This window comes from Amphiprion ocellaris, chromosome 21 (genome assembly GCF_022539595.1).
Source record: "Amphiprion ocellaris isolate individual 3 ecotype Okinawa chromosome 21, ASM2253959v1, whole genome shotgun sequence".
Lineage (NCBI taxonomy): Eukaryota > Metazoa > Chordata > Actinopteri > Pomacentridae > Amphiprion > Amphiprion ocellaris.
The window spans coordinates 1,582,151-1,609,256 of NC_072786.1; the positions used below are offsets into that span (position 1 = coordinate 1,582,151).

The window sequence follows — 27,106 nt, forward strand, 5'->3', positions numbered from 1 at the left end:
TTCTCTCAGTCTCCGCCCTCTTTCAGCCACACGCTATTAGATTCATTCATTCATTCATTCGTTCATTCATTCATTCATTCATTCATTCAGCAGGTGAGTTTTGAGCCTCGTTTTGCTGTCTATAAATGTCATGTCCTTTTATTAACGATCCAGTGGATGAAGGAGCAGCATTACTGCACAGAGAATTAAATATTCATCAGGAGATTGTTATCAGACCTCACATAGATGTTCTTGCATTTCCAGACAATTATCTTTTTGAACGGTACCGTTTCACATCACAGTCCATAATCTACATCCAACCTAATCCATCCTTACATTTACAACATCACCAACCACAGTCATGCTCTCACATCCCAGCAGATATTGTGTGTTGTACTGTGGTTCTTTTGGAAGTTTTTTATATAATGTAGGAGATGCAGAGCACTTCAGTAAGACAACTGTATGCAGGACGGTCAGAAAAGTGTGTCTGGCCCTGAAACGACTTTTACCATCTTTGTGGTTTTCCCTGGAAATAAACCTGTCAGAGCCATCAAGGAGGAGTTTCACAGGATTGCAGGTGAATGATGTAGAGATCTGCTAAATTAATTTTAAATCCTATTCTGTTAATGACATCGTGCTGCAACCTCAGACTGGGATTAGTCATTTTAATTTCTTTTAGGATTTCTCACCGTATGTTTTTATATTTCATCTTAAGCTTCTCCCCTGCAGGATTACACCTAAATGAAATAACTTAATAGTCTACTATTCAAACAGTTTTCCTGTAATATTATTGTGATTTAAACTTACACATTGACCCAGGCAGCAATGTTCTCCCACACCGTCTCTCTCTCTTTTGCAGCTGCAGGTGTTGCACTTCTTTCTAAAAACGTGTTCAAACTCGCTATATAAGCGCATTAAGATTTCCAATTCAAACGGTGTAGTCCTCCGCTTCCTCGTTGCCATGGTGACTCGTCGAATCGGCGCTCTATTGATACTGGCTTTTCAGAGTTGTGGTGCACGCGCTTAACTCCAGGTGAAACTACTCCAAGTTGATTAAACCAACTCAGATCAGCTGTTCTGGAACCGGAAACTCAGAGTTTTAGAGTAGATCAACTCAGTTTGTTGAAGCTGCTTCGGGAAACGGACCTCTGATGTTTTGTGTCTCTTGCAGGTCGTTTTTCAGCTTTTCTTGGTGTTTTATGTGTTCATTTTTGGTTCTTTTGCATCTTTATGGTCATTCTGCGGGGGTTTTTTGGATCATTTTAAGCATCTCTGTGGTCTTTCTGTCGTGGTTTTTGCATTTCCTTTGAGACGTTTGTGTCTCTTGCAGGTCGTTTTATGTCTTTCTGTGGTGATTTTAAAAAAATGTCTCTGGTTCTTTAGTATCTGTGAGGTAGTTCTGCATCTTATTTTGAGTTTTTGTGGTTGTTTTGAGCATCTCTAGTCATTTTCAATGTATTTGTGATGATTTTCTTGTGGTAATTTTGCATTTCTGGAGACATTCTGTCTTTTTTTCTACTCTTCTGAATCCTTTTCTGATCATTTTATGTTTCGTGATGGTTATTTTCAATGTTTGAGTATTTTTTTGGTTGTTTTGTGTCTTTTTGTGGTGATTTTGCATCTATAACCTGACGTTTTGTCTCTTGTAGGTTGTTTTTCAGCTTTTCTTCGTGTTTTTTGTGTTTATTTCAGTTTTTTTTAGCGTCTTTGTGGTCATTCTGCAGGTTTATGAGCTCATTTTGAGCATCTCTGTGGTCGTTTTGTGTCTTTTCATGGTGGTTTTACTGACGTTTTGTGCCTGTTGTGGGTTGTTTTGCAGCTTTTTGTGGTGGTTTTTGTGTTTGTTTTTTAGCATCGTTGAGGTGGTTTTGCATCTTATTTTGAATCTTTGTGGATGGTTTGAGCCTCTCTGTTGCCATCTTGAATCTTTTTATGATCATTTTCACTTTGAAAGTGAAGTTTAAAGTTGTAAAGCTGCTGAGTTAGGGCTAAGAGTAAAAGATAAACAGCGAACGTAGTCAGATAAGTGACTGGATAAATCCTGGAGAAGCTAAAATGAATGAATCTGTGCATCTGATGGAGGCTTGTTTTCCTTTTTAACTGCATTTTTCACAGATTTGAACTGAATCTGAATCTTTTTGCAGCTCTGTTTAAACCAAAGAAGCAGATATTTGAGTCTGATGCATCGTTTTTAAAGCAGTTTGTGTTTGTTCTGGTTGTGTTCAGGTTCTAAAGGCTGTTTCAGTGTTTGTCCACAGGATGGCGCCACCAACCAACACAAGCTCAGCCAGCAGGTAAAATCCACTGAATGAACTCAACATCTGCAGTAAATACAGTCAGAATATCAATAACTGCATCTAGAGGTTATCAATAATAATAAATTCTGTCATATTTTACTCTCAGATTCTGCGTCTCCATAAAGTTCCTGTAAAACTGTATTTTCGTAGAAACAAGTATCCATCCATAGATATACATAGTGGAACTTTATGGAGACACTAGACCAACATGGATTGGAGATTTTGCACTTTTGTTTTCCACTTTTAAGGACTAATAATTATTTAGTGACCAGCTTGAGTCATTTTGGACGAATCTCGAGTCTTTTTGTGAAAAATCCTGAGTCCTGTTGAAGAAATTTTGAGGCATTTTGGAGAAATTTGGATCATTTTAGACAGATTTTAAGTCAAAATAGCAAAAAAAAAAAAAATTAAAAAAAAGTACTAGAACCCAATCCTAATTTTGAACACTTTGAGTAATTTTGGACAATTTTTGAGATCCTTTATCCCATTTTGGGCAAATTGAGTCATTTTGGAAAAGTTTAAAGACAAAAACCTCTAAAAACTGGAACCTTGTCTGGTCCAACTTTAACTCATCAGATTCTCCTGATGTTGGAGCCTCTAAAGTTGATGGAATGTGGACCAAAGACTGTAATTTAGTAGAAACATGGATCCATCCATAGACACTAACAGGAACTTTAAGGAGACTCTAGACCACCAAAAGTTTACTGAAATTACTAAATTTTTCCACTTTTAAGGACCAATAATTAAGAATATGTCCTCTGTTGGATCCAGTCAGTCATTTAAATCATATTTAAACTATTCTGTCTGAGTTTTTACCACATATCATATCTGTGGGAGTATTTTTCTGGTGATATTAAACCTTTAAAATGACTTCTACGGTTTTCTAAAGGGTGAAAATATATAATTCAGAGGTTTAAATACGTCGGAAACTGTCAAAGTCCCTCTAAATATTTTAGGTTTGGGACCCAAACCCCCCAAAATCAACACTTTAGCAGCTTCTTTTTGTACTTTTTACATGTTTTCACCAACTATTCAGTGAAATAATTGACTTTTTATTGCAGTTTCTTCACTGCAGCTAAAAGTGAAGAAAAAGGAAACAGGAGCTGCAGTTTCAGAAGGTGAAGCAGTAAAAGACTTAATGAGGTGATAAAAGCAGATTAAAAGCGTCTGTTAATGATAATAAATCAGAAACACTCAGATGTTTACATGTTGAAGGTGGAGGAGAAGGAAAATAGTGGAAATAAGCTTCAAATTCTATAATTTTTCTTATTTTTGGACTAAATAGTTAAATTTTACTGTAATATTTCTGTTCATTCTTTGGTCTTTATGAGTCTTCTGGGAAATAAAACTTAATTTTATGGGTTAATTTTCTTGTCTCTTTGTCGTCAAGACTGAAAAAAGAGCTTAAACTGTGAAGTACGTCGAGACTTCAGCTTAAATATTCAGATGAATTCATCACTTCTGGCCTCGGGTTCATTCTGTCACTTCATTAAACCGTTTTTTCACTTTTAATTATCCCAACGTCCATTAGTTGTTTGAGAAGAAATAGAGTGAGTTTAACCCCGAGGAGAGAAATTATGACTTAATTAAAATAAACCAGATGTTTCTGCAGTGACTCAGGAAACCAGTTAAAGGTTATTGAACGCTTTGCTTAAAGTCATTTTGTGGTTGTTTTTTCTTAGTTTTGCGTCTAGATTTGATGATTTTGTGTCTATAATAATTTTTCGTGTCTTTCAGTTTTTTTTAAATATCTGTTTGTTGCTTGTTTTCATAAATATTTGTAGATTCCTTTTTGTGGTTATTTTGTGTCTTTTTTATTTTGCAGATATTTGCAAAATTGCAAAAAAAACCAACAAATGCATATAAGGGGCTGAAAATGTCAAATAATTTTTTAGAATTATTTTACAAGCTTTCTTTTTTTGTTTAATTGCAGAAAAGTTAATTTTGAAACTGAAATGAAAAAATTTCAAAGATCTGCTATATTTTTATAAGCTGAGTGACTTTAAAATTAAAATGTTTTGCTGTATTTAAATCCACAAATTAGTAGAATTATCTTTGCAAATATATGCTATTATTTGAAACAAAAATTATGGTTATTTTGGATTGAAAAATATAAAAATAATAGTAAAACCTTTTATTTTACAGATTTTCCCCATTTTATTAAATTACAGATAATATTTAGTAAAATCACCAAACATAAAAATTTAAAGCAGTATTGTTAGAAATATTTTTTCTTTTAGTGTTTGACTATAAAATTATAGTTTTATTGTATTATGAACTGCTAAAATTTTAGATATTTTCTGTTATTGACACGGTTTTAAAATATGTTACTTGTTTTGTTTTTTTTTTTTAACATATCTTTACTTTGTGTTTTTTCCACAGTTTTTTTTTCTTTTACAGATTTGTACTTTTTTAAAAAAAAGATTTTTAGTTTTTTATAAATATTTTGTATTTTTTTAAAACAAATTTTAGGTTGTTTTTTTTACAGATTTGTACTTTTTTAAACAAATGTTTACTTTTTGCTTTTTAAAAAAAGATTTTTACTTTTAGTTTTTTTATAGATTTTTTAAACAAATTTTAGTTTTTTTTTAACAGATTTGTACTTTTTTTTTTACAGATTTGTACTTCTTTTTTTTGTTTTATAAATGTTTACTCTTTAAAGATTTTTGCTTTTTTTAAACAGATTTTTACTTTTTTCAAGATTAGTGTTTTTCTACAGACTATTACTTTTTTGTAGGTTTTTTTTTTTTTTTTTACAGTGACGGTTTAGAAATAATAGTAGAATAAATAATGTCCACATTAAAAATCTGTATTTTAAAAAATATTGTCTTACAAAAATGTGTGACATAAAATTACAGTTTTAATATATTTTATGGATTTAAATCAGCTAAAAATATCAACAATTTACAGATATTTGCTTTTTTTTGTTGTTGTTTTTACAGTTTTTACGTATTTTTTGTACTCTTGCTGCCAGATTTTTTTATGTTTTTTTTTTTTTCCAGTTTTGTTATTTTTTAGATCAGAGTTCCTCACCATCAGATCAGTCTGCTGCTTTGTGTTCAATCTCAATATTGTTTTATGTTAAATCTCGTGGGGTTTTTTTGCTGTTTGTTTGTAGATTTCCCTCCAAATGTTTCTCTCCTCTGAGCTTTTCTTTGCTTTCGGCTTTAAATCCGACACCAAATGTCTCCTCCGGCTGTCCAATGACTCCTTTTTATTCCGGTCTGACGTTCTGCTGAGGTTCTGCAGGAACCAGAGGCTGATGTCCGTTATCATTTCTAATCTTTTGATCTGCACAGACCATAATAATCTGCCACATGCCTCCCTGATTACCGACGTAACAGATAAACCCTGCAGGTCGACGAGGTTTAGAGGCTGCAGAGAAACTCGCTGTTTTTATCATCTGGTGTTCAGAATTTTCCACATAGTCTTGGACTCAGAGTCAGACTGGTGTCAGACTGGTGTCAGACTGGTGTCAGACTGGTTTTGCATCTACATAAATTTTGTTGCTTTCCGTCTCTTCAGTCAGTTTGTGTCTAGTTTTGGTCATTTTGCGTCTCATTTTGGATGTTTTATTCTGGTTTTTATTCATTATATGGTTGTTTTTATTGGTTCTATGGTTATTTTATTGGTTCTATAGTTGTTTTCATTAGTTCTATGGTTGTTTTTATTGTTTCTATAGTTGTTTTTATTGGTTATATGGTTATTTTATTGGTTCTATAGTTGTTTTTATTAGTTCTATGGTTGTTTTTATTGGTTCTATGGTTATTTTTATTGTTTCTATAGTTGTTTTTATTGGTTCTATGGTTATTTTTATTGTTTCTATAGTTGTTTTTATTGGTTCTTTGGTTGTTTTCACGTCTCATGTCTACATAAAGTGTTGAAGCTGAGATTCTTCCAGCCTACTGGATCCTTCAGTTCTACTGGAACCAGATAAACAGGGTTCTAATCCACAGCAGATGTTAGCAAGTTAAATTAGAACATGTTTTTTATGTTTAAACACCTCAAATGAAGCTGGACTTTAGGAACAGATAAACAGAGAATCTATTTCTGTGGTTCTTTAAAGCCAACTGAGAACCGGAGGATGTTTCATGTGTTCTGCTTCACTAAGAGGATTATCTCATCCAGCATGTAATGGAACAACACAAATCTGGATTCAATCGTCAGAGAGAGAAATGAAACCATAGAAACCTGCTAGAGGCCGCGTCACATGACCAGAAGTAAAGAACCGCCTGAGTTCTGGTTGGACGGGTTCTAGTCAGAACTCCGTCATCCAAGAGACAGTTTTCCAGATGTTACTGAGGCCTCAGATGATAGAACGTCCTTTGTGAGACATTCTGTAATGTGACGTATTAACAGAGGTGGAACGTTCCAACGACAGAGGAACATTCTTGAAGTGCGAGATATACTAAAGATGGAACAATGTTCCAAGGACGTTCTGAGGATGTTGTTGAGGGAACACATTATAGGATCTGTAAAACATTTTCAGTGTTCCATGACAACAAAAGAACGTTCTCAATGGAAGGTTTTGTTCCTGTAATGTTCCACTGATTACCAAAAGTGGAACATTCTTCCTGCAGTGTTCTGAGGATGTTGTTGAGGGAACACATCATAGGATGTATAAACCGTTCTGACAATGTTCCATGACAACAGATGAAGAACCTGCAACGTTCAGTTTTGAGAACGTTCAGGCAGAACAGTTTGACTGTTATCACCAAACATTTTCAGAACATCCTTAGTTCTCCCACAACATTCTGGGAACTTCCTGCTTGTAGACGCTACTAGAACCTTTGCAGAACCTTACTAACCTTAGTACAGATTGTGTTTTTGCAGAAAATGTTTTTTGTTTTTTACAGTGAAGATGATGAAGGTGAGCAGAGATGAGGAGGAACCAGGAAGGAGGTCAAGAAGATGAACCCAACAGTTCCCCTCCAGGAGAACAGCGCCTCCTCCTCCTCTTCATCCATCCCTCCTCCTCCTCCTCTTCATCCATCCCTTCTCCTCCTCCTCTTCATCCATCCCTCCTCCTCCATCCATCCCTCCTCCTCCTCCTCTTCATCCATCCCTCCTCCTCTTCATCCATCCCTCCTCCTCCTCTTCATCCATCCCTCCTCCTCTTCATCCATCCCTCCTCCTCTTCATCCATCCCTCCTCCGGTGCTCCTCCTCCTCTTCATCCATCCCTCCTCCTCCTCTTCATCCATCCCTCCTCCGGTGCTCCTCCTCCTCTCCATGCCGGCGGAGCGGAGCTGTCCGCGGGGCTGCCATGGCGAAGATCCGGGTGTCTTATGAGTACTCCGAGGCCGAGGACAAGAGCATCCGGCTGGGCTTGTTCCTGATCGCCTGCGGCATCCTGAGCCTCTTCATCCTCGGCTTCTGCTGGCTCAGTCCGACGCTGCAGAGCCTCCAGAGCAAGCCGGCCAACTGCACGGTGAGGCGGGCAGAGCGGCTGCGAGCTGCCGCTGGAGCTCCGGAGCTCCGGTCGGTCCGAAGCTCCGGAGCTCCGGGGGAGCAGATAGTAGTATTATCAGTAGTAGTATTATCAGTAGTAGTAGTAGTACTAGTAGTAGCACTAACTGTTTAGAGGCTTCTGTAGATTTTATACCAACTTACTTGCTGCTGTTTGTCTCTAAGTTGCTGGAAAACTGTGACTTTACTGCGTTTGTTTGCAGTATTTTTACTCTTAGTACTTTATTCTTCTATTTTTATTACAGTTTTATTTACATTTTCGGAAATAGCACCCCTTTCTAGCTAATTTTTAATTATTTTCACTTTATTTAATCTAAACAATAGTCACTTTTTTACAGTTTTTAAATAAGTCGGTGTGAATTTACACAATGTGGCTCATTTAAAGTTTTATTTTTATCTTTATTTAATTAAACAATATTCAGATTTTTTTCACAGTGGAAAAATGTAGCATTAAAAACGGTAAAACTGGTGAAAATTAAAGCAGATATCTGTAAATTAATGTTTTTTTAAGCTCATTTAAAGCGTCATTATTTGCTTTGTTTATTAAAATGTTTAAAATCTAATAAAAACATGGTGAAAACACAAATAAAATGCTAAAACTGATGAAAATAGCTACAAATGTGTGTTAAATGATATTTTTAACTGATTTAAATACAGAATGTGTTTTTTACACAAATGTTTAGAAAGAACTGTTTAAAGTGCACTTAAATTATTTCTCCTTGGTTTCTAATTTGTTTGTTAGACTAATACGCATGTTTTAGGTGTTTATGAAACTTTCTTAAACGAAGAAATTCACAAGTAACTGTAGTTAAATGTTATTTACTGTGGCAAAACTACATGAAAACTGTTTATTATTAGGTGTCTAGTTGCAATATTAAATAATAAACTTCATATTCAACAGTAAATTACAACAATAACACTGAAAATACGGTAAAATAGCTAAAAATAAAACACCTAAATGTGTTTTTTTTTTAGATGTTTTCTTCGTGTTATTTTTGTATTTTATTAGGAGTTTTTATAGTACCGGTTGTTTTAATTAGTCAGTAATTAGCAGCACTGATTTTTTTCTTCTATTAATATTAAAATAATTCATCTTTTAAGCAGCCGCAGCATCAGTTTAACCATTAAGACCTAATAAACCAGCTGTTATTTACCGTTTTATTTATATTTATCAGCAGTAAAGCTATAAATAGCTGAATATTCCTGAAACCATTAATAACCAGATGTTCAATTATTCATTTATCCTGCAGAAGTGACATAGAAATAAACTTTAGGAGCAGCTTCTAGTTGTTTTTGCTGCTCTGCTCTGTTTCATATCGATGTAGACTGAATATTTTCAGGGTTTAGGACCAGAAAAAGGCATTAAAATAGAGTAAAAGTGGGATTTTATGGACTAAATGACTGATCAGTACTGAAACAAGTGATGATTACTTAAAAGTTACTCTGAAAAATTATTAATTTATCATGCGAAGTGCCTTATAATCTTTGGTTCTAGTACTTTTTGCTGCTTTTTCTCAGTTTTATATCAATGGAAACTGAATATTTCAGAGGTTTTGGACCAAGAAAAGGCATCGGAATACAGTAAAAGTGGATTTTTATGGATTAAATCATGGCTAAGATAATTAAAAATGAACTGATGCTCTGACAGATTTAGTGAATATCAGAGATGAGAAGCAGAGTTACAGCTGTTATTTGGAGCTTTATTATGATATTTATTAGTAGAAACAGTGGAAATATCTGCACGTTCTTTGGTTTCACTGGTATTTGCTGCTTTTTCTCAGTTTTATATCAATGTAAAGTGAATATTTCAAAGGTTTTAGACCCACAAAAGGCATTGAAATGCAATCAAACTGCCATTTTATGGACTAAATCATTGCTATGCTAATTAAAAATAAACTAACAGACTGATCTTTAGCAGATTTAATGAATATCAGAGACAAGAAGCAGAGCGGTAGCTGTTATTTGGAAGCTTATTATAATATTTATTAGTAGAAACAGTGGAAATAAATGCACGCTCTGGTTTTATCGGTATTTGCTGCTTTTTCTTAGTTTTTTATCAATATAAACTGAATATTTTGGAGATTTTGAAACAAAAAAGGCATTAAAGTGCAATTTTATAGACTAAATTATTGATGAACTAAGTTAAGATGAACAAACTAACAAATTTCATGAATATTTTTGACCTTATATATGAAATAAAGGTGGGAAATAAAATTATATTGTGGAAATATGAATAAATTCTGTTAATATTTGACAATAATGTAGAAAAAAATAAAAATTATCACTTTCCTGTAAAGATCTTGAAGTATTTGGTGTAAATTTGAGCAGTTTAGATGTGATTTAGCACAGAAACGTCATCTATTATCATGATCAATACCTGATTAACACGTACTTTAATCCAGAATCTACACTGAAACTCATGTTTTTCTGTAAATAAAGTCCTTGTTTATGAAGTGCTGGTGTCAAACTGCAGTATTTATATCAGTTGAAGCGTTAAATCAATCTTCAGATCAGTTTGATCAGGATGACGGACGGTGAAGCCGATCAAACTGATCCCATCAATCACATCTGACAGCGTTAATCACACCGAGCTGTCAATCATCTGTCAATTAAACCGGATCTGCAGGATTTAGTTCAGTTTTTACCACAAATATCACATAGATTCCTGGAAAAATGGCTTTAGATGGTCTGCATTTTTATTAGAGGGTCGCTGTTTTAAAAGTATTTGGGATTTAACTGCAAATTACAAGAATATTTCCAAGAAAGTATTTCACAATTTGTTTCTAATTATGAAGGAAATGGAAATTAATGGAGAACAATAGAGAAATAATGGAGGATATTGGAGGATAATAGAGAATACATTGGTAATTACAGTAGTTATTATCTATATTTAAGTTCTCAAGAAGAAAGTAAAAGATTATGTATTAGGAAAGTGAAAAAATAGCTCAGAAACATTACGTCATTAAAGACGAATGAAAATCAGTAAAATTATCGACATGCTTAGTTTTTAATAATATTAAACATGATTAGCATTTTATAGAGCTAATATTGTAATTTATTGCTAAATATCAGAACATTTTTAATAAATTACAAGAAGAGAATCAGCTTTAATGATATTGACTTCCCACCTGCAGGTAAGCGTTTTTACATTAGCAGCTATAGAGGATGTTAAAGATTCTGATTTATATCTTTTTTTTAATATAGCATCTATAATATTATATTTAAAATAAAATACAGTCTCAAATTTAAACCAGTTGCCTGGGGGTTGCTAGCATCGAGCAATTAGCTGCTAACGTTAGCCAAAACTCCGCTAGCATACAAAATGGCTTCCACACAGTCATGAAATACAACATTTTATTTATTTTTTTACCCAACTGTAACCTAATGCATATCCCATAATTCTTGGCCATGGTTACCTCTGTTGGTAGTTAGCAAGACAAGCTAGCCGCCTGTACTTTATGTTAGCCTGGATGGTGGATTTGACATTGTTGATGCTGATGTTAGAGAGGAGAAGACTGCTAGTTAAACATCTATGCAGAGGAAGAGTTGAAACAATGATCTGCAATCACTTGGTTGACTATAACATTTAGTTTAAGTTGTTATAGCAACATAGACAAAATGCTTTTTGATGCGTCTGATGGATAATATGGTTAATAGTTGTTGTAGAAATGCAGATTTGTGACAGTAAGCTAACAAAGATACACTGCAATCCTACACTTCCACCATGCAATCAAAGGGAAGATTGCTGCAAGAAGTGCAATCACTTTGTCAGATATTTTAATGTGTTTAACAAACTCATTTTAAAAAGCCTAAACATACAGCAGAGTGCTACATACAGTAAAATCACATTAAAAGAATGAGGCTAAAGCTAACCCAGTATAAATAATGTCCATTTCAAAGCAGTAATTAGTTGGTTTTTTTTGTTGTTGTGTTTTTCTTGACAGTGTAGCTAGCAGGCTAATTAAGCTATATGCTAGCTTTTATATGTTTTGTTCCTTTAACAGACTCATTTTAAAAAGCTTAAATATACAACTGAGTGCTACAAACAGTGAAATCACATTAAAAGAATGAGGCTAAAGCTAACCAGACTAAAGCTAACCAGTTAATAATAATGTCCACATCAAAACAGCAATTAGATTTTTCAAACAGTGTAACTAGCGGGCTAATTAAGCTAATGCCACTCTTGCAATTTGTTTGTTTCTTTGTATTGAGGAAACACCAGCAGTAGTTCACAGGTTTTATCTGTTTTATGTCCTTTTAGTTGAATGAATCCAGCTTTGATTCAGGCGATTCTTTATGTTTTTTTAGCTCCAGAAGTTTCCTCTTTAATTCTGCTTCCAGACGTCTGAGTCTTTTCCTTCGTTTCTAACTTTTCTCAGAGTTTTTCTGGTTTTTTTTCTCACTGGCAGCTGCTTCTTTTGTTGGAAAAACAAACTCTGAGCTGCAGCCAGAAAACCCAGTGACAGTAAAATGGCAGGAGGCTGAAGCTAAAAAAACTCTCATTTCTCCACTTGCTTCAGACTCTTTCAAGGTAAATATTTCTTCCTGATCTCTCCCAGAAAACAAGATCTCACCTTAAACACTCGATTACAGCTGAAAGTCACAAAGTGTGAAGCTTTGTTTTTGTAATAAAGTTTCAATCCTTCGTGTTGCGTCCCACTAATCCTCTTATTCGAAGCTAAAACCCGACCTTTAGTTCTGACAGGAAGTGGAACTTATCGCTTGATTTTACAGCTTTGGGGTTTTTTTCTGATCTAATCTTTATTTGCTGTCGATACAAAGTGAGTTTGGTTCCGTTCGGGTTCTCGTTGCAGAGGATCTTTCAAACTGTTTGCGCTGCAGCGTCTCATAAATCACTTCCTGCACTCCGATGGATTCATCCTGATTTAATCGGCCGTTAGCTTATTGGATCATCTTGGAATAATGTCGGTGCATTATGGAAAGTGGAGGCCTTTTGTTGTTTTGTTTTTTTAAATCCAGAGTCTCCAATAATCCGCCGCTCAGTCAAACATAAATCACAGCACTTTACTGGACGTTACTGCAGTTTCCTAAGTGATGAAGAAAAATCAGATTTATATCAAACAACTACGGATCGATTGAGTGTTTTCAGTGGATTTATATTTATTTTCAAATCTGCAGTTGGTTTTTTAGTCCAGTAAGGAACAATCTGATGAAAAACATGCCTGAACACACGATCACAGTAAACTGAGCTTTTGTTTTTTCTTTTTTTTTTGTCGCTTCTGTGTCAAGTTTTGATATGAAACAAATAGAGATAATTTTAAAATGATAATAGTGACAGATTTACAATTAAAATTATTGAATTTGTTTGAAAAAAATGTACAAAAACAACAGCTACTGACAGATTTTATGAGCTATAGCTAGCTAGCTAATTAAGCAAATGCTAAAGAGACACGAAAGAACAACAAAAATACACAAAACAACCTCAAAAATACACAAAAACACAAAAATATGCAAAACAAACACAACAACTACAGGCAGATGTTATTAGCTGTAGCTAGCGAGCTAATTAGGCTAATGCTAGCTTTTGTGAAACCAATGCAAACACCAACAGAACAACTAGAAAGTTACTGAAAATAAATACAGAGTGAAACAAAACAAAAATGATGACAAAAAAAAACACAAAACCAAAAAAAAAACCATGGAATCAAAATTTAGGTAATAAATGAAATTACCCAAAAGCAGTCCAGTCTGATGAGAAAAAGTGCACAAAGATATAAAGAATAATTCAAACAGATTGACTAAAACGGCTAAAAAAAAAGACAGATAAGCATCTTAAAGTAAAGTAAATAAAGTAGAAAATAGAGTTTTTATCATTTTATTGCTGCTAAAACATATTTGGAGTTAATCAAAGATGCATCAATGCAGAAAAAATCCTTGACTATTTAAATTTGAGAAGTTACCAGATGTTATTTTTGGTGTTTTTGCTGTAAATCTGAGTTGTTGTTAAGTTTCTGTTAGTTCTCGGTTGGTTTCTGGGTAAATTCCTGACTGATGTCGCCCCCTACAGGTGGTGTCGGTGCTGCGTCCAGAGGAGATGTTCGAATGTGTTTTCACCTGCGGAGCTGATTGTAAAGGAACGTCGCTTTATCCCTGCCTGCAGATCTTCGTCAACAACTCCGAGTCCAACTCTGTGGCTCTGCTGCACTTCGATGAGCAGCAGCTGGTCCTGAACCCGAAGGTAGAAAACATTCAGATTTAATCCTGTTAGCGGAGAGATGTTGGTGTTTGTTAGTCCAGGAAACTTAGACTCCACATGAAAAGTAAGAAAGCCAGTATAAGTAGGTCTAGAAGTTCTGGTTCTGGTCGGTCTATCTGCTGGTTTTAATTTCATGAAGATAAAAGTTCGACATCAGCAACAGATTTAACAGCAGCAGGAACAAACTGCCTGGGAAAGATGTTTTTACAACTTTAACCTGGTGCAAACAAACGTTTACCAGGAATCAGCTCCAAACTGACTGACATCAATAAAACTGATAAAACAACAGCAAAGACACAAAAATGTACTGAGGAGACGCAAAACAACCACAAAGAGACACAAAACAGCCACAAAGAGACACAAAACAGCCACAAAAGATGCAAAACAAACACAAAAGATGCACAACAACCACAGAGACACAAAATAACCACAGACACAAAACGACTACGAAAAGACACAAAACAACCACGAAGAGACACACAACAACCACAAAAGATGCAAAACAACCACAAAAGATGCAAAACAACCACAAAGAGACACAAAACCACAAAAGATGCAAAACAACCACAAAATATGCAAAACAACCACAGACACAAAACAATCACAAATAGACACAAAACAACCACAATAAGATGCAAAATGAATAAAAAAAGACACAAAATGACCACAAAATATGCAAAACAACCACAAAGACACAAAACAGCCACAGAGACACAGAACAACCACAAAAATATGCAAAATAACCACAAAAAGACACAAAACAACCTCAAAGAGGCACAAAACAACCACAAAAAGACACAAAATTACTAAAATGAAACACAAAGCAACCACAACGAGACACAAAGATGCAAAAAAAGATGTTTTGTGTCTCTTTGGGTCATTTTTTGTCTTTTTGTGGTTGTTTTGTGTCTTTTTGTGGCTGTTTTTTTACTTTTCTGTGGTTGTGTCTTTCGTTTTGTGTCTTTCTGTGGCTGTTTTGCATCTTACTGTGGTTGTTTTTTGTATTTTCATGGTAGTTTTGCTTGACTTGTCATTTTGTGTCTCTTTGTTGTTGTTTTGTGTCTCTGCAGTTGTTTTGTGTATTTTTCTGGTAGTTCTTTACCGTCACTAACAGACTGATGGATCAGTATTGTGATGTTTTAATGGTTTTACGTCCCAGCGGTGCCTCTAATGAACCTCTAAACTCGTGGATCTGCCTCTAACTGAACTTCTCGGATCAGATTTAGAGCCTTCGATCTGCTCATGAGGTCAAAACACGACGGGAGGAGAGGAACTCGCCAAAATAAAAGAAAACCAAACGTCTTCCTCATTAGTCCCCGTCTGGGTCATCACCACGGCAACAGAGTAAATATAGAGGGGGAGGGGCGGCGGCGCGTCATCGTCGATGCCACCCCGGGTCGCCACGGCAACCGGTGATGTGGCGACACACGGGGAGAAGAGAGTCGAGTCACGCTTCATTCAGAAAACCTCCAGAACCAGGACAGGGAGGAAAAACGGAGGCTGGAAAAATATACACTAAATATTAAAACATGTGACATATCCAGAACCACTGATTCATTATATTTAATGTGCATATAATGTTTATTATATAACACTAGTTTAATTTAGATTCTGCTCTCATTAGATAGAATAAAATGGAATCATTGTTTTATTAAAGAAGTTTACATTTGAGAGACTAAATTAAACCTGTTTTATTTGAATCAATTGATCAGAAGCCTTTGTGGTCGTTTCGTTTATTTTCATTTTTATTTTGTGTGTTTTTGTGGCAGTTTTGTGTCTGTGTTATTTTGTGGTAATTTTGTGTTTATTGTAATTTGTGTATTTTTGTGTTTGTTGATTTCTGTGGTTGTTTTGCGTCTGGTTTTCTTGTGCATTTTCTGGTTGTCCTTTTGTGGTTGTTTTGTGTCTTTTTGTGTTTATTTGTTGATTTTTGTTTTGTGTGTCTTTGTGGTTGTTTTGTGTATTTTTGAGGGGTTTTTTGTGCTACAACTAGTGCTTAAATATATTTATTTATTTTCATACTATATCTCTCTTTTTTTTTGCCATAACGATACAAATGATCCCACCGTGGGATTAATTAAGGCTCATTTCAGCTTATCTTGATGCCGTTTACCAGCATAATAATGACTGTTGATTACATTAAAACCATTTAGCGTTGGACCAAAACAACAATCAACAAAATTCAACTAAAACAGACTCAATAAATGATGATGTCTGCTGCAGTCAAGACACAAAAGATGGAACTTTTCTTTACTGAAAACGGGGCAATGTTGATTCTAGCTGCTGTAAATGTTCGGTCCAGGTCATAAAACCAGTAATTTTCCTTTAACCAACGCTCCGGTCGGCCTTTCAGCTGCAGTCAGACGGGAGCGTTAATTGTGTCTAAAATGGACGTGGTGTTTGTAGGACAGCTGCCAGGCGGAGATGTGGCAGTTAATTGGTGTTTGAGTCTATAGGGGGCGGTTGGTTAATGGAGCCGCCTGTGGACCAGATGACTGACATGACATTCAGATCTGTTACTGTACGCCTCTGAGCTCTGAGAACAAGAACATCAGTTAGCTTCATTTAACCCAGACGTCGGGTCCATGTCTGGTGTAGAGATTTCATCAATATCAGTGTTGGAGCTGCTGTTCTCTATCGATACTCTTCATTTAAAGGGATAAAAAGTTCATCACTGGTGCTTTGGGGCTGATTTCTACACTTGAACTGGCTTTAGAATGGTCTTAAACCGGTTTTAGACTTCCTTGTAGGCTTGATTTAGAACTGTTTAGTGGCTTGCAGGATGTCAGACCTGGTTTTGGAATTGGTTTCAGACTGATTGGGGACAGTTTTTGGACTTTATTTGAGGGTTTGGCTTTATTTTAGAGTAGATCTCTGACTGGTTTGGGGCTGTTATTACACTTGATTGTAGTTTCTGGATTTGTTTTGGACTCTGGTTTCACACTGGTTTGGGACTGACTGGATATTACTTTAAACTGGGTTGTGAACTGGTTTTGGTCTTGGTTCCAGTTGTAGACTGGTTTGGTACTGGTTTTAGACCTTATTTGAACTGGGTTTTGGCTTGTTTGTGTGTGTTTGGGCTGTTTTGAAGAAGATTTTTATTGTCTTTAGATGTGGTTTTGAACTGGTTTTAGACTGACTTCAGACTGTTTTGGAGTAGGTTTGTACTGATTTTAGAGCCGTTTTGAACCGTGTTAGACACCAGTTTTAGATTTCTGTTTGTGCATGATTTCATACAGAGTTATGACTTCAGTTTTGAACTGGTTCCAGGCTGATTTTCAACTGCTTTTCCAGCTTTGGCTCATTTAGAGGCATGTTTTCAAACAGGGGTTTAAGCTGGTTGTTGACTGTGTTTTAAACTTTGTTCCGGAACAAGATTTAAACTGCATTTAGACGTGATTTTGATAGTTTTGGAGCATTTTGGAGAAAAATATCCTAATGTTGAGATGACGTGTGATTTACTTGGTAATCACAACTTTGATGGCTAGAAAATTGTAAAAAGCACCACACATTTTACTTGTGGTGGAGGAAATATTTGCATTTTTTTAATAAATCATCAAAACCAAAACCTGTGTTATGACCAAAATATACTTAAAGTGGCTCCTGAAGATGTTATACAGTTCATTTTCATGTGAGAATATTATAATACTGATGCATTTTTTGTTAAAACTAAAACAACTTGTCATAGTTTGAGCTTTTCTTGTGATTTCTATGTAAAAACTCCACATTCCACTGAAGTAGACATATTTAATTAAATTCCACCGCTTGAGTTTTGCATGTAAACGTCGAACCGCTGCCTGGTTTTCAGCTTTAATGTCACCTTCAGAGATTTAGATGAGAAAACAGAGAGCATGTCCAGTCAGGAGCTGTGATATTTGTTTTCACACCTGCTGAATCCAGCGAACATGAAGCGTTTCATTTACATAGTAATGCATGAACACACACACACACACACACACACCCCAGTTAGATGTGTTTGTCAGGTTTTTAATTAAAGCTGCAGGTTTGAGTCTTTATCTGATCAGAAACAGCAGCTTTCTGTTTAAAGAGCAGCAGAGTGTGAGGCTTGATGGACGTCTGAAACCGCCTGAAAAAAAACACAAGTTGGCATTTCAACCCCAGTGAGGACATTAGTCACCTAAACCTGAGTCTAACTTCGACTCAAAACCAATTCCTAACCTTGAAATCGACATCTAATGATTCATGAAAATGTCCTGACTTCCCATGGCGTCCTCACAAGTCCATCAGTGTCAGAAGTCCCCACAAAGATAGTCGAACAAACAGAAACACACATGGCTCAGCCAAGTGTAAAACCTCCTTTCATTTTCTCCACAGTTCAATTCTGTTCCTGGAAAAATGAAATGAACTCCTGACCTCAATAACAGTGAGGTGGCTCAGGAGTGTGTATCACTGTGTGACATAAGTGTGTGTGTGTGTGTGTGTGTGTGTTGTCAACATTGACTTTGTTTGCAACATTAACTGATACATCGACGTGACTCAGCCGCTCATCTCAGAGGCCTTTAGGCGACACATCAATCATTAAAAAACAATCAAAAGACTCAATCTGTTGTTGAAATTTGCTCAAATCAAAGCGTTGTTTGTTGATGCTTCTGTAGAACTGGGTTTTTTTTTTCCATGTCTTTTTACTGCGGCTTCAAAATACTTCAAATCCAAACCAGGAAAGTCCTGATCAAAGTGTTTTTTCACCCGGAGTCATTTAATATTTAGTATCTGCTGAGTCTCAGTCTGATGCATCTTTCCTCCAGAACGAACACTTTAAGTACATTAAAGTTATTAAAATCATTCCAATATATCTGCTTGACAACTAATAACTCAATACTGCAATGCTGTAAATAAAAAACTGCATTTCTGTCTCCAGACTGTTCCTGAATGTTCTGTATAAATGTAGCGTTAGAGGGTAAATGTGGCACTAGAGGGTAAATGTAGCACTAGAGGGCAAATGTGGCACTAGAGGGCAAATGTAGCACTAGAGGGCAAATGTGGCACTAGAGGGCAAATGTAGCACTAGAGGGTAAATTTAGCATTAGAGGGCAAATGTAGCACTAGAGGGCAAATGTAGCACTATTCAATTTTTTTTCAATTCAATTTTATTTATATAGCGCCAATTACAGTCAAATTGTCTCGAGACGCTTTACAGAACCCATATGCCTGAACCCCAGAGCAAGCCAAAAGGAGACAGTGGCAAATGGCAAATGTAGCACTAGAGAGTAAATGTAGCATTGGAGGGTAAATGTAGCGTTAGAGGGTAAATGTGGCGTTAGAGGGTAAATGTGGCGTTAGAGGGTAAATGTGGCGTTAGAGGGTAAATGTGGCATTAGAACATAACTTCAATTAACATCTCGTAAAATCCTAGAAAAAGTAATAATTTGCATAATGAAGTTAAAAAAATCAAAAATGTTTATTTTTTTTCACATGCTACCTTTTTTAAACAATATTTGACTGTAAAATGAAACTATTTACTCATATTTGCTGTTATATATGTATATATTTTTATGTGTATTTAAAATTTGTCAAATTATAAGATGCAAAATCACACATTTCAATTCATTTTTTTAACAGTAGCTTAGCCTGCTTAAGCTAACTAGCTAGCTGTCATATAAACTCCTTAAAACCACATTACAAATCCCATATAAACGCCTACAAGTTCCCATTATAAAACCTTTTATTTTCTGTGATTATAGAAATAAGCATGTGTGAAATACAGATTTGTAACAGTAAACTTCTAACCCTCAGTATATTTCTTTATAAAACATGGAACTGCGTATTTTATAACAGTCTATAATTGTGAATTATTTTAAAATTGTGTTATTCTTTATATGTGGCACCTTTCAGTTTACTTTCACTTTCATTTCTGACGCATCAAATCTGTTGAGAGTTTTCATAACATTGAGATTATATTTCTAAAATCTCTCACAGTTGAGGAGCTTCAGCTGAAGGTATTTTCCAGGTGGAAGTTTAATATAGAAAACAGGATCTTGTAGCTGTAATCGATATGTTTGATGAACTGCTTGGTTATATTTTTGTGTTTATGGCTCTGAGTCATAGAGGACATAATTCACGTTCAGTCTGATGTAACCGGCTGCAGAATCCATTAAACCACAAATGGACTGCAATGCGTTCGTGTGGATTTTTACTTTACAGCTGCAGCTCTCTGTTCTTTTTACCCAGAGTGCTTTTCTGCCTGTGAGAGCCCATCCCATAATATGTTTCCTGAGTGCTGGAAAACCAACTAAAGCAGCTTTTAGTGCAGCTCAGATCTGAATATCTGCAGATGTTTGCTTTACTTTGGGGATTATTGGTCGACTTTTCACAACTGGATGAAGGTCTTTTTTAATTTTTAGGCGTCGATACTGAGCTCAATTTTCTGATAAATTACTTATTTTGATGTTTATTCAGCTGTAGATGCTGCTGAACTGTAAACCGTGAGATTTTTAATTGTGTTTTTTGAACAATTTACTCTTGTTTTAAAGACATTTGTTCAACTATGGCAAAAATAACAAACAAAAAGTAGTAATTTACACGTTAAATGACCAAAACTGTGAATAATGTCCACATCTAATTAGTATTTTTAAAAATGGTACTAGTTTTTTGTGCCATTTTTTTAGCATTTAGCATTAAAATTTAAAACCACACCATTTTTTTCCATTTTTAACTCTAATAACTCGAATCTAAATGATTTACTCTTATTTTTGATTATGCTCATTTCTACAAAAAACTACTTCTGTTATAATGTTTGACTGTAAAATTCCCCCTTTTTTACTGTATTGTCCTTTTACACATATTTGAAGGATAATATACATATATCATACCTGAAAATAGTACTTAATCAAATTTTTATTTTACATATCATCATTTTGCTAAAATATAGATCATATCTAGTGAAACCACAAGTTCCACGTTAAACGTTAAAACGAAAACTGTAAGAAATGTCCACATTAAAAATCTGTACTTTTTACAAATAATAATTTGTTCTTATATTTTGACTGTAATTAAATCAGCAAAAGGTGTTTTTATTTTTGCAGATGTTTGCCATAATTTGAAAGAAATTTATAGATTAAGGATTGAAAAGTTTTTAGCATTATTATTTTGCATATTCCAGTTTTTTCCTGAATAGTTTTTCTCTGATCTTTATTTCTGTCTCGTCTCACCTTAGTATCAGTGAACCTTCATTACTTCTTCAGCCTCCAGGATTACCAGATGAGTGATGTAATCTGATTACTCTGCGGCAGTAATCAGATTAGCGGCTGGATAAAGACGGCAGGTGTTCCAATTACTGGCCGAGTAATTTCCTCGTTTATGACCTAATTATGTTCTAAATGTAAATGACAGCAGGAACCAGAGGACAGACACACAATAAAACACACTAATACACAATATAACACCCTAACACACTAACACAATATAACACACTAACACACACTAACACACAATATAGCACACTAATGCACAATATAACACCCTAACACACACTAACACAATATAACACACTAATACACACTAACACAATATAACACCCTAACACACACTAACATAATATAACACACTAATACACACTAACACACACATCTCGTCTTAATTTAACCTCATCTCTGACCTTCACTGCAGGTTTAATATTAACGACCAACTCTGTTCATTTAGAAACGTTTGTTTTTATTCTTCTATTAAATCTACAGGAGGAATTTTAGATCTAATGCTATAAAAACAACAAACACTTTTTGTACTTTTACTGTTATTTTAATATGTGCAGGACTTTTAAAAGACTTTAAAATGGTTAATTAAAACAGAGAGTTTTGATGTTATCAATGTGTTCTGTGGGAAAAGTTGTTTTGTGTCTTTTTGTTATAGTTTTTAGAGTCTTTTTTGTTGCTTTATGGTTGTTTTGTGTCTCTGTGGTCATTTCTGGTTGGTTTGTGTCTTTCTAGTAGTTTTTGTCTGTTTTTAGTTACTATACATCAGTTTGAGATCTTTTCTTGCATCATTTTGTGTATTTTTGTGGTCATTTGTGTCTTTTCGTGGTCATTTGTGTCTTTTTGTGTTGCTTTATGGTTGTTTTCGCTTCTCTGTGGTTGTTTTTCAATTATTTTGTTTCATTTTTATCATCATTTTTTCTCTTTGTTGTCATTTTGTGTTTTTTGTGGTCATTTTGTGTATTTTTGAGATTAGTTAGTGTATTTTTGAGGTTTTTTGTGGTTTTTTGTGGTGTCTTTGTTTCTTCATGGTTGTTTTGTGTTTTTTGCATAGTTTGCATAATTTTATTGTCATTTTCTGTCTTTTTGTGGTTGTTTTGTGTCCTTTTATACTCATTTTGTGTTTATTTGTAGTTGTTTGCATAGTTTGCATAATTTTGTGGTCATTGTGCATCTCTTTGTCATATTTTTTGTTTTTTTTGTGGTAAATTTGTATCTCTTTTTGTTTTTTTCTGTCTGTTTGTGGTTTTTTTTTTAGTGTCCATTATTTTGTGATGATTTCACATCAACTTTTCTAACATCCTGTTATGAAAGCTGCACTAAAAAGCCAACAAAACTAAACCAAACTGTCCTTGTTTCATATAATTTAACACAACAGTATTATAATCAACACATTTAGTTCATTAATGTGTTGATTTTGACTCTTTGACAGATTTAACGTCATGTTTTCATGTTGTACAGATCCTGACGTTGGTAAAGTTCCACATTAATCCTGATTTAAAACGTCGTGTTCATTAGTTCTGCTGATGAGAGAAGCTGAAAGGCTTTAAAAGCATTAAAATCGATTTCCACAAGTCTGCAGATACCTTTTCTAAATATTAATACTAATTAATTAAATAAAAACATGTCATTTTCCTCCATTCGAGGACGTTTGGAGCCCAGAAATGAAGCCTGCAGCAGCTGAAAAGGTCGTCGGAGGGAACAAACTATTAATTTATAAAAGCATGTGTTGCTTCAGGCAGAGGGAGAAATAACCCGTTAATGTGATCAGCGAGGATGACTGCTGCAGTAACCACGTTTGTGTTTGTGTGTCGGTTAAACTAATTACCCGTGACGAGCCGCTGGAGCTCCGGGACCCCAGGGGGGCAGCGGAGTGTCGCTGCCCAGGAAAGAGCCTCTGTCCCTGGGGACACACGCCGCCACGCTGCCCTCTCTGCTCTGGAGGAAAGATGAGGTTCTAGAAGGAACAAATGAATAAACTTCAGAGTTTAACTCGTGGTTTTTTTTACATTCGGTGGTTTTAGTACATTTTGGATGTTAATGACAAATAATTTGGTCAAATAATTTGATGTCATGTTTTGGTCATTTTATATCTTGTTTTGGTCATTTGATGTCTTGTTTTCATCCTTTTGTGTCTCTTTGTGGCCGTTTTTGTCTTTTTTTTAGTCATTTAGTGTCTTGTTTTGGTCATTTTACATGTCTGTGATCATTTTGGGACTCTTGGTCATGCTATAATTTAAGGTATTTTTGCATATTTTGCAGCTATTTTGTATGCTTTCATGGTTTCCTGTGTAGTTTGCATCATTGCGTTCTCATTTGGTGTCAGTTTAAGGTGTTTTTGCAGTTTTTTCTGGCTGTTTTGTGTATCTTTGAGGTTATTTTGTGTGTCGTCCTGGTTCGTTCATTTGCGTTTGTCCTCATTTTTGATTGAGTGCTACAAGCTATGTGACGGAAAGCAAGTTTCCAACCACACGAGATTCAAATTCTAACAGAATTTATAGAAAATGTGACGTAGGTTGAGCTAAACAGCTGCAGAAGAAGAAGCCGTTTACTGATTGAATGTGAGGAAGGTTTCAGTTGACGTCTTTTATTCACTAGTTTGTCTGTAATAATTATAATGTAGATTTTTTCAGATGAACTTTGTCTCTGACTTTGTGTCGTCGTTCTTCTTCACGCTGCTGCTTCTGAACTTCCAGCAGGACAAAGTTCACTTCCTCATTACCATCCAATCAGAGAGCTTCTCTCCGTGACTGATCCAATCAGGATGTCGTCGGTCTGTCAGGATGTGATCGATGCTCTGCAGCTCACACTTCATTATTTGTTGTCAAATCTGGTCGTCATCTTTGTTGTTTGGAAAAATTTAGAGTTCAAATAGTTTCTGAGCGGAGAACTGATCAGGAACAGTTTTGATTATTGATCATTTTTAAGCAAAAATACCAAAAACCTGCAACAAAAACACATTTGCAGTTTGTTTTGTCTCTTGCATGTGTTCTTTTGCATTTCTCTGTGGATGTTTGACTTTGTGGTCGTTTTTTGTGTTTTTTATATTATTTTGTGTATTTTTGTCGTCATTTTTTCTGTTTTTGGTAATTTTTTAGTGCCTTTGAGGTCTTTTTTTGTCTTTTTGTGGTTATTTTGAGTTTCTCTGTGGTGGTTTTGTGTCTTATTATGGTCATTTTGGGGGTTTGTTTAGTGTATTTTTCGGAATTTTGGGTCTTTTTATAGTCATTTTAAATGCATGTGTGGTCATCTTATGTCTGTCTGTCGTTTTGTGTTTTTGTTGTGTTATGATCATTTTTTGTCTTTCATGTTGTTTTGTGTAACACTGAGGTCGTTTTGTAGATTTTTGTGGTCGTTTTGTGTCTTTCACTCATTGTTTTTGTGCCTTTGTGGGTTTTTTGTGGGTTTCTTTGTCTCTCTGATTGTTTTCTGTGGTTGTCTATTTGAATTTGTGGTTGTTTTGTGGGTCTTCATTGGTCATTTTGTGTTTTTTTGTGATTATTTTAAGTGTATTTGCAGTCATCTTATATTTTTTAACAGTTTTATGTATTTTTGTGAGCATTTTGCGTATTTTTGTTGTGCATTTTGAGTTTCTTTGTGGTCATTTTGTCTTTAATTGATTTTTTTAGTGCCTTTTTGGTGATTTTATGCATTTTTGTGGTCTTTTTGTGTATTTTTCATTTGATTGTCTTTGTAATAATTTTGTCTTTTTATGTCCATTTTAAGTGTTTCTGTGGTCATCTTATATCTGTCTGTGGTCGTTTTGTATTAATTAGACGTCATTTATAAATAATCTGTTTAGAATCAGTGTTGAACTTGAGGCATTTGAAGCCTTTTTGCACGAATATGTAAAATGATGTGTTTATTTTGTAAACATGGGTTATTGACGGCAGATTTATGGGTGAAATAATCACTAAGAGGAGACGTCGTGACAAAGCGAACCTGGAAACACCTTCTTTAAATGCATCAGACCCTGAAACCATCAGAAATAAAACCTGGATCCAGAGGAGAAGCTGCTGTTTTCCTCGTTGCTCCTCGTTGCTCCCATTTATTCCATTTATTACGGACCGAAGACACACGCATCAACACACACGCCTAATTGTATGCTCGGCCTGTTGGCATGGCAACCACAATCACCCGGCAGCGCGGCCCACTTATGATGTCACCGGGCTGTGGCTGCGTGTGATTGGCCGGCTGATGAATGGATGCTGAGGGAGAGAGAGGATGGATGAACGACAGAATAATAAACCCTCCAGATGATAGAAGCACGTTTATGTTCAGTCTCTGGGATGTTCTGATGGGAGGAAATATCTTCTCTGTTTTATTTTCTGATCACACGGATGATAGAAATGTAGTTTGGTTCTGATTCTGATGTTCAAAAGCAAGTTAAAGTAAAAGAAATGGCACACGGTGTAATGAAGCATTCTTTATTTCTATAATGTATTTATTTACATACAGACGCTGCTGTCAGCAGTTTACATCTCAGTTATACACAGTACTGATAAAATACTGTCTTCACCTTTTTAAATGCAACTAGAAACTGAGTGACTGTTTTACTCTCTGACTCTTTGATTCTTTGACTCTTTTTTCTTTGACTCTTTGGAGTTACAGCTCTGTGAACCTTTAACTCTGTGATTCTTTGATTCTGTGAATCTGCGACTCTTTGAATGTAATTCTTTGACTCAGGTTCTTTGACTCTTTGGATCTACAACTCTGAATCTCTGACCCTGTGTCTCTTTGACCCTTTGAGTCTTTTAATTCTTTGAATCTTTGGGTCTGTGACTCTGTGAATCTTTAACCCTGTCACTCTTAGATTCTTTACCCCTTGGATCTTTGACTCTGGATCTCTGACACCGTGCCTCTTTGAGTCTTCAAGTCTTAGAATCTTTGGTTTTATGACTCCATGAATCTTTGACCCTGTCACTCTAATTATTTGACTGTGACTTTCTGACATTTTGACTTTTGCACCCCTACTTTGTGACTCTTTAATTCTTTTACTCTTTGGATCCGTGACTCTTTGAATCTTTGCTTCTTTAATTCTTTGACTCTTTGAGTCTTTAATGCTTTGAATCTTTGGATTTATGTCTCTGTGAATGTTTGATTCTTTGACTCTGTGACTTTCTGACATTTTTGGCTCTTTGATTCTTTAACTGTTTGGTTCTTAGACTCTTTGTACAACTGACTGTGATTCTTTGACTATGATTCTTGAAGTCTGGATAATTGACTGATTTTTTTTTTGAATGTATGACTGTTGGACTCTTTCACTCTTTGATTCTTTGGATCTTTGACGCTGTGACTCTTTGATTCTTTTACGCTCTTAATCTTTGACTTTTTCAGTCTGATTCTTTGAATCTGTCACTGTAAATATTTGACTCTATGACTTTGAATCTTTGATTATTTGACTCTTTAAATCTTTCACTGTTTGTCTTGGTGACTGATGATTTTTTTTTAAATCTTTCATTCTTCGACTCTGTGACTTACTGACATTTTGACTTTGACTCCTTGACTCTTTGACTCTTTAGTTCTTTGACTCGAATTCTTTGACTCTGATGAAACTTCCTTCTTACAGACGTGACCAAACCATTTGTAACTTCATTCCTCATTGAAACGATCCTCAGTCCTTCCTGAGAAGTTCTGATGTTAAACCTTTTTTTGTCAAATGTGATAAAAAGTTCCACATTTGCACCAATAAAAAATCTAAACTGGACCAGATCTAAGTTTGAACCCGGCTGTTGTAGACCGGCGCCCCCTGCAGGTGAGACTGAACCTTATTACCACTAAAAGTCAAGCTGCAACTCTTCAGATCACAGCTTTATTTAACAGAACTGATATTCTTCTATGATGGAGGAACGCCCCCCCCCCCCCTTCAGTACCAATCACATCATCGCCATAGCAACCGGTTGATCCTCCGTAACCAGCCGAGCACCAATCAGCCTC

At 35.2% G+C, this 27,106-nt stretch overlaps 1 protein-coding gene across 2 annotated transcripts in view; it reads left to right on the plus strand.

Moving 5' to 3' along the window:
* Positions 1-1,089: 1,089 nt before the first annotated feature.
* The window catches only part of LOC111563456 (calcium-activated potassium channel subunit beta-4), a 34,615-nt gene continuing 8,598 nt past the window's right edge, over positions 1,090-27,106 (plus strand). The window contains exons 1-4 of one of the 2 annotated variants that reach the window (XM_055006422.1): positions 1,090-1,150; positions 2,206-2,273; positions 7,133-7,706; positions 13,773-13,943. In XM_055006422.1, the coding sequence (XP_054862397.1) occupies positions 7,188-7,706; positions 13,773-13,943 (690 nt within the window). In that variant the 5' untranslated portion in view covers positions 1,090-1,150; positions 2,206-2,273; positions 7,133-7,187. Of the gene's footprint in view, positions 1,151-2,205; positions 2,274-6,825; positions 7,707-13,772; positions 13,944-27,106 lie in introns of those variants that run through there. The other variant, XM_023262528.3, reaches the window with a different exon arrangement.